Source organism: Aulostomus chinensis, chromosome 18 (assembly GCF_037954235.1).
Source record: "Aulostomus chinensis isolate RoL2024-O1b breed Wild chromosome 18, RoL_Achi_v1.0, whole genome shotgun sequence".
Taxonomy (NCBI): domain Eukaryota; kingdom Metazoa; phylum Chordata; class Actinopteri; order Syngnathiformes; family Aulostomidae; genus Aulostomus; species Aulostomus chinensis.
This window is the reverse complement of record NC_141337.1, coordinates 15,457,841-15,469,264: the sequence shown is the minus strand read 5'-3', so window position 1 is coordinate 15,469,264 and position 11,424 is coordinate 15,457,841. Positions and strand designations below refer to the sequence as shown.

Here is an 11,424-nt window from a genome sequence, read left to right as displayed (position 1 = left end):
GTACAGTGAAACTTCTGAGACCGATCTAAAACAAGGCGGGCACACAATCACGGCTACAACACCGAGCGTATTGACTGAGTGCAAAAGTACTGTAAGCGTACTTACACTGTGAGAGTAAGAGAGTAGTAAAAAAAAAAAAAAGTTTACAAAAATGTGTGTGAAGCTCTTTGGAGGTAGAAACTGGCAATGTACTGTATATAAAAGGAATGAACATAAACAAAAATGTGCCGGAGTCAGCAGTTAGAAGCAAGAATGTGACTATTTACATATGAACCACACCTCCGCCACTAAGCTGTGGAGTTCCTCTCCTACCTAAAGAGACGGATGTTTCACGTGTTCAGCTATTTGACAGCCATGCCTTATACTCTTCAAATACACACCGTATAGTGAGCATAGTCGCACCGCAGCTTCAGTAGTTTTGGCTACACAACTTTACTTCTTCAGTACATCATTTATGTATTCGAATATACTGTGCAAAGTCTCGGTATGATGTGTGTGTCTGGCTACCTGTGGGGCTCTGAGTTGATATGGTGCTTGCGGTAACAGAGTCACATCTCCCAGTGCTTCCACTCCCGCTGGAGGGAGGCGAAGGAGACGAGAGGGGGGAGGGGCTGTGCTGTGACACGCAGTGAGCCACAGCGAAACCTGAGAATGAGGCACACAAACGCAGACGCACACGGGCTAGTTTAACTGGCTGGTTCATCATAGAGATAATTTCAGATAATACTAATTCTCACATGCTTCCATGAACATATGAACACATCCTTACAACAGCAGTTCTTCGTACCAAAGGTGCTGCATTTTGCCAGTCCAGCTTTGTGAGCTTGCTTGGATTTGGTCGATCTGATCATTGTCTCTGCTTGGGCCTTTCTGTGGCGTGATCGGATTCGATCTGCTACGCGCAGCTTGACGTCGTCGTCGAGATCGGCTGTAATCAGCTCTGGCCGCTGCGGCCAAAACGCTGACGATGGGAAAGACGGCTGTGTAGAGAACGACGTTAACGGCAGCGCAGCCGGAATGAGATGGAGACAGCGGCCCATTGGACAGCGTTGGTCAACCAGAGTGACGCTCATTTTTGTTGGCGGAAAAAGTCATTGGTCTGGTCCGGATTTTTCTACAACCACATGTGTTTTGCCCAAATCTAGTTTTACATGCAAATGCAGGTGAAATGCTTGCACTCTCAAACCCTGCAGATGTACACCATGTCAACCAGTAGGATATTTTGAAGAATTCATCATTTGGTGGGTGCTCATTCAGATTCTATATAACAGTGCTCCTAAGTTTCGTTTTTTCTGTTGCTTTCAAAAGTCAATTGCAGCAACAAAGTCCGCATCAGGGAATAAATGCTATCTAAAAACTGAACTGGCCTGAAACTGAATGAAAGGATGAGGATTTTCACCTGGCACTTTATCGACGGAGGCGAACACCGATCTGTTCGCCGTGGGGTCATTGGGGGCTCGTCTTGACTGCTCATAGAAGCGGAAAGGGAGGCCGCTGGGTGAAGGGTTAGCAGTCTGACCGAAACCCAACACTTCAGATGCACTGGGCTGCACAGGCAGATCAAGCAGAGCTGCAAACAGAGGGGAGAGCAGGAGTGTGTAGACTGCTTTGTTGGCACTGTGGACACCTGACAACAGTCATTGATGTACAACAGTTTGTCTTAACTGCTACACAAATTGTCCATCATCTTGTGACCTTAAATCCCACTGGGTTCAATTCTGGATGTTATTCAACCTGCACCTACATTGTCCTGGTCAAGTCAAATATCTGTATGTACCATATAGGTAGTATGTATATATGTATATATGTATATATGTATATATGTATATATGTATATATATATATATATATATATATATATATATATATATATATATATATATATATATATATATATACCATATATACCATGTATATATATACATAGTTCAAATCTGTATGTTGTCATTCATTTTGAAACTAAGTGTTTTGTTTTGTTTTGTTTTGAACTTGAGTGGTTATCGACAGGATTCACATCCTCCCTGAATGTGCAACATTAGCAAGATTTTATTATGCGTTATTTTTTCAGGAGTAACTCTTGAGTAATGCATGATCTGAGGAGGAACCACATGGGACGGATTGCTAAATCGGTGCAAAACACACAGCCATGCTAACTGCTGGATGATGAAATATAACAAACTGAACGCCACATTAAGTCTTTTGTACCCCGCCTCTCGCCTGAAGGCCGCTGGAATGGGCTCCAGCCCCCCCGCGACCCTGAACAGGATATGGACATGGATGGATTGATGGAGTAGTGAATCAGAGCGTCAGGTGGAACGTGCACATTGAGTGCCTCTGTTTCACTCTTTACTTTCTGTTTCTGAACCTCCTGTGATTTCCTGTAAAAGAATCCTGTAGCTCCTGATCACCTCTCACCCTCTGAGTGCTCTGCTGTCCCGGTCGAGCAGGGGGAAGGATTATTTGATGAAATGTGTGAAGGCGAAGTGAAGTGATGTCTCACCTGCGATCCTCTGCATTTTCATGCGACGGGCCTGGATACGACCTTTTGCTAGTCTCTGCTTGGCGATGATGCAGCGGATGTGGTCGGCGAAGATGAAGTTGGCCTGCAGGATGGGCAGGGGCTTAGCGTGGGGGTTGGAGCTGGGCTTGTGTATGACGATGTTCAAAGCTCTACTGTCGTCCTCAACACCAGACACCTGCATGTCCTTGTTGATGGAGACAGAAAGACAGGAAAACATCAAGGGAGGATCATGAAAACACACATACTGTATATGAGGAAGACACACTTAGGGCACACGTACGGAAAGCCAGTGGTCATGAAGTTTGACAGAAGTTACATTTGCATCGAAAAGCTGCATGTAAATGATGCACAGCAGAAGATGAAGTTACATCGCATTGACTAAACGCACAAAAGATGCGGTGACACTTAAACAACAGCACACTACATGCTAGCATGGCACCGGTTTCTTCAAGGATTTAAATGGAAATTGAAAACAAAAATGTGGACGGCAGAAAGGAAGAAGTAAGCAGGACATGAATCCATTGTTTTTAAATCGTAACGTTTCATTATCTACACATGAAGACGCGCACATTCACATTTTCTCTCTTACTTGCAACAGCCCGGCAAACTTGACCACGCCCCATCCGAGACGTTTGCTTTCTGGTTCCACCAGACTCATCTGGTAAACATCTACAGCGAGGAACCTTTGGGCCTGGCCGCCATCTTTGCTGACCACCATGCACGCTATCAGGTCGCTGTTATCTAAAAAAAAACCACAGATGATCGATAGGAACATGACGGTCACTCACCGTGTTATAACACTAGACGGTCATTTCTGGAACCGTGCCGTTAAAACGTGCCGCTATAAATAGCATGACGCAATGTGACTTCTTATCCCATGTATCTGAATGAAGTTAAAACTTTTAGAAAAAGAAACTGGACTGAAGTGTATACTCATCTTTGTGATGGTTTAATTACAGTTGCAAGGCCCCCCTTGAAGTCATTTTACATTCACACACACACTCACACACACTCACACACACAGGCATGCCAGAAAGGCCAGTTGTCCTCCCACATACGTATTTAAGAGTATGATGAAGAAATCACAAGCCTTGGTGAAACCCTCCTCACTTCATTTTGACTAAAAACATCTTTGCGAAGAACCAGTGATGACTTCGTTTGACTCTGACGGTTCTGGTTTCAGCACCACGCGGCTTGGCCGGCTGCAGACACACAGACTGACACGCATCCTTTCTTCTCTTTACTATTTAAAGTAGCTTGTTTGCTTCCTCAGTTTCAATACACAGGAATTATGACTGATCCTTTTCTAACCACGACATGATTAATGCGCCATTTTTTTTTTGGTTCATCTAAGATGTGTGTGACAACAGTTTTAATTTTGACGTGTGGGGCTGCTATTTCCATGCTTCCTTTTTTTTTTTTTTTTTTTTTAATGGTGGAGCTAAGTTAGCTTAACATAACCGATATAAAAAAGTTTGGTGGGGGTTGCCAGACGCTTAAATTTACCAACTGAACCAGTGAGCAGCAAATAAAAGTACCTACAGCTGAAGATAGTCCCTAAATTTATAATGACACCATGTCAGGAGTCAATTGGTCAAAGTGAGGGGAAGTCTGACAGCCAGATCCCCACACTGGGTGGGGAAAAACCCCTCCCACCCCCACCTTCTGATGAACCACTAGAGCAGGGGTGTCAAACTGGTTCTCATTCCAACCAACAAAAGCAACGCCTGATTCTACTTCAGTCAACTCAGTTGTGTCCACACAGCCCTTTTGTTGGATCAGGTGTTGCTTTTGTTGTTTGGAATGAGAACCAGCAGCCACGCGGCCCTTTACTGGATCAGTTTGACACCCCTGCTCTGGAGAAGCCCTGGGCGGGTCCACATAGCTGCTTCAACAAGACCTGAAAATGTGAAATGTTTAATGACAAAAGCATCAAACACTTTCAACTGCCGGCTCTTGTTTAGAAATAACTTTCCCCTGTGAAGACAGCCTGAGAGGAAACGTCTTTCTGAGACAGATTTGATTTTGGAAGGAGCGGAAGTCAATTGTTTGATTCCGACCCCTCACAGAAAAGACAACATCAGAATAAACTGAGGGTGACGGCCCAGAAACAGAGCAGGAATGGTAGAATGGCTGACGTCTTTATGGCAAGGCACTCTACATGCAGCAGTGCCTTAAACCTCCTTTTGGCCCCAGTGGGGGGGGGGGCACATGGCACGTGTCATCCGATGCGTGCTTCTTAGGCTTTCTTTGTTTAGATGATGGACTTTCAACAATAATAGTCGTCATTTCACCCCCACCTCCCTCCCAAAACTGCCAGTAAAAACGTTTAAGGAAACTGCCAACAGAACAGAGCTGAGCTTCCAGCGCAGTAATCTTTCTCTTACCATTTCTCTCCCTCTTTATCTCTGTCCCCCTCTCTCCTTCTGCATATCTGTCTTTTTCTATTATCTGTCTTTGTCTCTGTCCCGCCCTCCTGCTCTCTTTCCCCCAACCTGTCAAAGCAGAAGGCCTCACTCCTTCAGTGAGGTGCTGGACCTGCTCGACTTGCTGCTGAGGGATTTGGCGCTAGACAAATAAAATTGACAAATTGACTTGACTTTCAAAATAAAAGCACCGATTCTCTTTCATTACAATGGTTTCCACAGAACTGGCTTTGATAGGCAAATTCTGAAGAATCCTGAGCAGCTCTCAGGGGGTTCTGATGGTGGCTTGTATTTAGTATTTAACGTCAATCGGCTTTGTTTGCACTCTATGATGTTTATATTTACCGGCTCCTCTATTGTCTTTCTATGGGATTTCCCAACTGCTTCCGAACTTGTAAGACATTATTTCCTTAGCAGAATAGCTCATCCCTAAATAATTGAACCCTTAAAACCTGTCTGATAACTTGTTCTTAGTTTTGCAACATAACCAAAGTGTCATGATGTCAGATGTACTTCAGCTGTAGAAGTAAATGTAAGTGACTAATAGCTTTGACTGTCATTAAGTATTCAATTCTTCCTGTCCTTACAAAATACCAAATATCTTTCGTGACTACACACCTACACACACACACACACACACACACACACACACACACACACACACACACACACACAAACACACACACACACACTTCTGAAGAAAGACTAAGGGGTTGAACTCATGACTCTTTTACAATGAAATTTCAGGAGTTTAATGAATGCAGGGCAGTTCCTGCTAAATCTGCACAAATAGTGACAAATGTCTTTTCACTCCATTGTTGCCAAAAGATGGGCTGATACAGAGGCAGTCGCAGCCTCGGCGGAACCATGCACTAACACGAAAAGATCACGTTAGCTTCGAACTCAAAATGAACTCCAAAATAGAACTTAACCATAGAACTGAGAAAAAAAAACAAAAAGGGCAACGTTAATTTAGAACTTAGAATGAACACCAGAGGGTAGTAGTTAAGGACTAAGAATAAAAAAAAAACACCACCAAAAACCTAATAGCTAAGAAATCAGACCAAACACCAAACTAGAACTTTAGCTTTTCAAATGTTTTCTTTCCACTGTATTATTCTCTTCGTGTTTATACAGACGTGTGATGGTTGTTGGCAATCACTCATTTGCTCATTGGGAAAAATATGAGCAGTCTAAAGGAAATACAAACGTCAGAAGCCAAGGGAAACTGCCCCGTCATGGGTAAGATCAGTTTATCTCGCCACGTTTGACAAGTTTATATGATCAATTATTGGACAAAGACGTTTCCAAGAAGCAGAATCTGTAGCTGACTCATCATAGATGATATGATAACGATACGGTATGATAAAGTTGGTGACTAAGTTTGTTTGAAAAAAAAAAAAAAAAAGGTACAGTCATCACTGCTATGGAAACGAACCACTGTAAAGGAAGGGAAGGAAGTATTTGCTTGGCGTGCAGTTCTTATAAGTGCCTTTAATGGTATTACACCTCCGTCGGAGGCACAGATCATTTCCTTTTACAGACGTGCCACTGAATTCTCTTTTCGGGAGAAAAAAAAAGGTGTGTGGTTAGCTTGATTTTCCTCCTTACAGATGTTCCTGTCTACTCTCTCTCAGGATAGCACCTACTTTGAGTGAAGTGGCAGCTTAAGAGTAATACAGTCCACAGCAGTGCATCACTTAGACTTATTGTTTCAGTGAATCAAGTATTTATACTCCTAGTACTGTACAGCTCACTGGACAGCAACATACCATCAATACTTCCACACAGGATACAGAACTCTTTCAATACCAATCGAATTATGACAGTAATTTTTTTTTCACTGCAGCGGAGTGAGGTCCGGTATGTGAGACGCGTCTTGGAGAGCGTGAGCCGGGGCTACTTCAGCTGTACATCACTCTTGAGCCGCAGTGAGTCCGAGCACTCGCAGGCTACATGTTTCAGAACCTAACGCAGCTATTAACCTCTAATAACTGTATTGCAAATACGTGTCTAGCCTGAAGAAACGCCCAGTCGAACAAAAGATAAGATCTGAGAGCTGGTGAGTGCATGCAGCGCAGACATGGCCCCCCCCCCCCGGAGAAGATGCTCCTGCTAGCTGGCAGGCGGCTGTGCTCACGTTCACCGTGTATACGCTTCACCACGTGTTTGCTGTCAGATTGTGAGGGAGAGTGCGCAAGAGCGGAATAACGGAGGGTGGCAAATCCATGTGCTGACTAGTCATTGCAGTTAAGGGTAAAACATTCAAAATAAACAAAGTGTTGAAGCTCAGAACTTCAAACTTTCTCTTTTACAGCTAAAGCTGCATTTCGTTTAATTGCTGAGAGCGAGCAGCTCGCGGTGCTGTTAGGGTTGGGTTAGGAGGTAGCAGTTCAAATGGGACTGGTACTCGTTCCTAGCGTGAACAGACCACTTCTCCTGTGCGGCGACCGGTGGCGTCGAGCCTAAATCTCAGCTGCGACACTCACACGGGTCAATCCCAGGACGAGACACTTCAAAAAGGCTTAAAGAATGTCTCATCAAAGGATAATCCGTTCGCCTCAACTTAGCGGTGGTCGGTCTTGTCCGTCTCACACCCCCCTTATCCTCCAAGAGTAGCCTCGTTCTTTAAAGCACTAAAAGTTTGTGGCGGAACCCAAACTGGCGGGTAAACTCAGAGTTTCACCCTCAATTTGGGATAAGGAAGTTTGTATTTCCTTGTTTTTGACAATAAGGATGGAAACTTTCAGGTGATATTCTGCCTCCTATTGACTTGGAGTGTAAAGTATGGGTGAAAAAATAAAAGAGCCGGCTGTTTATTATCCTGCTTCAAATCTAGAGATTCTAAAAGCAAACAGACACTGGAGTGGTTGCTTCTTCCTGGGAAGAATATATGAGTCACACTGCGACTCAGTGGAACTAAATACAAGTGCAATGACAGCTTCGCATCAAGTGTGTTCAACATTCTTCCTCTGCTCCACAAAGTAATCTACGATTGGTTACTCTAATCCGGAGTCACATGCTCACAAACATCTTCCCCGGGACAATCTTGGAGAATTTACAGTCAGATTTTTTTTTTTTTTTTTTTAAATGTAAAGATAAACCTCAGGAATTGAAGGTTAAAGGGTAGATTGGAAAAGAAAAAAAAAAGTGTTTGAATCAGGGCTGAAAAAGTGAAAAAACAAAAAGCAAAACAAAATGAGGAAAAAAACCAAAACCAAAAACATGACTGCTACCCTACATCCTTTTCTTAAGTGGTTATAATCCTGTTGCTGCCGGAGATGGAAAACATCTGGTAAACTGAATCAATTTACTCATCAGTTCCAAATAAACTGGTGGTATCGAGTGAAAATGGTTCTTCAGATTAAAATATTTCCAAGGAAACTGTAGCAATCTAACTTTCCTTGAAGCTGACAAGATGGGCCCTTTTTCACAGAAGCTGTTGTGACATATCAGAGCAGCAGAGGAAACACGGGTGTAACTGATGCACAACAGCAGAGCCCTGCCCAAGACAAATGGAACGGCACCATGATCACCACCATGATTAATCTCACCAGCCTCGTATAACATCACATATAACATTGTATAGCATGTCGTATGGCGATGTCACTATTCACTCATAACTCTGGTAGCAGCGGTTGTATCTCGACATGTTCTTTCAGAGCTATTTAAGCGGGGGGGGGGGGGGGGGGGGTTCCCAGACTGAATCATCCTGTAATATACTGTGCATGGGTGAAGAAGAATGTGTGAGAGAGTGTGTGTTCGTGTGTGTGTGTCTGTCCTACTGAGGTCTAAGACGTCATCCGTCTTGATAAGGTCTTCAGGTCTGGTGAGAGGCAGCTGGGTTTCAGGCTCTCCTTGGAGCTGGAGTGATAGCGACCGCAACATGAAGAAGACACGGATGGCCTGCGCAGAGACAGGAGACGACCCGTACAGATACAAACGCGCGCGCAGACGCACACACAGACACACACACAGACACAAACACAGACAGAGAGGTGTTATGTTGTATTTTAGACTTCAGTGTTACCTACATTGTCACTGTGTGTGAACTCACCCTCCTCGTCTTCTCCACGTCTCCGCAGGGCAGCCTCTTGACAAAGTCGATGCCAGTCAGAGGGGTGCCGGTGGGCGGCAGCAGGATGGAGGCGTCCATCATCAGATACTCCACATTTAGAGGTTTACTCTGCAAGAAATGTGCAACCGACCACAAGTTAGAATGTTGTTGTTTTTTGTAGACGGATCAAGTTTCATTTGTAGAGGGGAACACCAAAGATTTATGAGTTCAAATGAAGGTCAAGCTACCGTCATGCTCCTGTATTCATCTTCAAACATGTCCAGAAAGATCTCCTCGCCCTGCAGAGGCAATGTGGAGGCAAATTCAAGAGACTGATGGGATATGTGAACCAAAACTGGTAAAAATTCATCCACTCAGTAATTACAGGTGTGAAAGCTGCCCCATGCAACGGTCTGGACAACAAACAATTAGACTGTGGCCCTACAGGTGGACCACAGCGCATTTAGCTTAAGGCGTGAAAGGGAACTGAACAAGTATAGGCAAAGCGAAAAAGAGACAATAAGAAAGGACTAAATCAAAAATGTTAATCTTTTCTGACTTCTCCATTGACACCGAGTCCACCAGACTAATCGTGCAAAAGTGACCATAGATCTCTGATGTCGGAGTCACTGGTCACTGGGGTGATTCTCTGCTAAGCCCCTCCCTTCTAAAATTATTGTGAGTGATGTATTTGAGCTGATCTTACTCATTTTTGGACAGCTGTGCCCTTCAGCTGCTCAAAACCGTGAGGGATTTAAATCAGTTTCAAAGAGAGTACTAAAAACAAATCCTCCAAAAAAAGATGTTTTCCTATCTGAAACACAATTCATATCTACTGTAAGCAGTTATGTTTGGAGTCATTGTGCTGGTTGCACTGACTTTTTCCGAAATGTGGTGACACTAAACTCTGGGTCATGCTGATTAATGCTGTTGGTTCAGAGACGGTCAGCCAACATAGTCGCTGTGACCCATTTCGAAACTGATATTGAAAGAGACACATGACACTGGACAGTGAATGTAAGGAAATAATTTCAGTTTCACCTGTCTCTCTCTCTGTCTCTCTCACACACACACGCGTCTTTCTATGGGGGTTCATAACCCACTCTAACCATAAGACTCTGTTGTTGAAGGCTAAGTTACTGGGATATTCAGCATCTAAGTTCATTTTGTAAACATAAGGTGATTTGCTTTGAATGTGAGCTGCATACAATAACCCCCCCCCCCCCCCCCCCCCCCACACACACACACACACACTAATCTTATCTCTAGTGGGTTTGGCTTTTAATTACTGCTGCTATCTGCCAGTCTGTTACACAGCTCAGATCCTGAACACTGGCCCACTATCGCACCTCACTGTTTGTGCACTTCAGAGGCAGTAACAGCAGTGTTCTACATGTCAAACATTCACAAGCTTGAGTCACAAACACTTATTCTGTGGGTTCGAGGCTGTAAGAGGATGCATGTGCATTGTCTGTTCAAGCGTGTTGAGAGTGCACACTCACTTTGTAGAACCGCCGCAATAAGTGCAGACTCTCTTCTCTTGCGCCCTGCACATATGAAACACACACACACACACACACACACACACACACACACACACACACACGCACGCGCACGCGTCAAGTAAAGATCCAGCAACTCAAATCCTGCAAACTACCATTTAAAGTTGTTTTAACCCAAACAATGTTTATATATCTATATATGTGTATCTCTCTCTCTCTCCATATATACAGTATATATAGTACATATATACACACACATATACATATGTATATATAATATAAACATATAGATTTTTACATATATTTGCATGTGTACATATATGTAAATATATAGCTGTATTTGTGTGACTTCTAATACACATCATGATTCATCTATTCAAATGATCATACCTAAAACAACATGATAATAAATCACATTTCATTTGCATTGGAATTTGTGGGAAAAGTTGCTGCTATTACGACATAAATGATCAGATAAAAGACAATAATACTTTAGATTCAATATAACTGACATCAGCATGAAAAGGGGATCATTAACACCGGATTTAGATGAAAATTTAAAATCCGGCAAAAGAAAAAAGAAAAAGCAATAATACCATAGGGGGAATGGGAGATACAACCGGGAAGAAGTTGAAAACACATTGAGTTTCATAGGATTTGGTACAATCTTGAATGACCAGATTTTATGGCGGTTATCAGGGTACCAACGCAGTATCGCTGAAACATGCTGGATTGGTACAAATACTCATGAGTCCTGCCAATGTTGCCACTCCTGAGCAATGCTATTGAAGACCAGGGGTGAGTCCGTTCCCATCTGGGATCTCCCTGCTAACTGGAAGTATGACAGGAAGTGCAGCCAATGTTTCTTCCTAGCATGAGATTTGAGACTGCCTTCAGTTGTTTCAAGGACTATTTCTT

At 43.4% G+C, this 11,424-nt stretch overlaps 1 protein-coding gene across 3 annotated transcripts in view; it reads right to left on the bottom strand.

Moving 5' to 3' along the window:
• clec16a (C-type lectin domain containing 16A) overlaps window positions 1-11,424 on the bottom strand; it is a 40,175-nt gene that overhangs the window by 6,715 nt on the left and 22,036 nt on the right. For all 3 annotated transcript variants that reach the window (XM_086185503.1, XM_086185505.1, XM_086185504.1), the window contains exons 15-22: window positions 10,507-10,551; window positions 9,253-9,303; window positions 9,005-9,133; window positions 8,733-8,853; window positions 3,111-3,262; window positions 2,501-2,705; window positions 1,400-1,570; window positions 508-645 (exon numbers count right to left, since the gene is read on the bottom strand). In XM_086185503.1, the coding sequence (XP_086041629.1) occupies window positions 508-645; window positions 1,400-1,570; window positions 2,501-2,705; window positions 3,111-3,262; window positions 8,733-8,853; window positions 9,005-9,133; window positions 9,253-9,303; window positions 10,507-10,551 (1,012 nt within the window). The remainder of the gene's footprint in view (window positions 1-507; window positions 646-1,399; window positions 1,571-2,500; window positions 2,706-3,110; window positions 3,263-8,732; window positions 8,854-9,004; window positions 9,134-9,252; window positions 9,304-10,506; window positions 10,552-11,424) is intronic.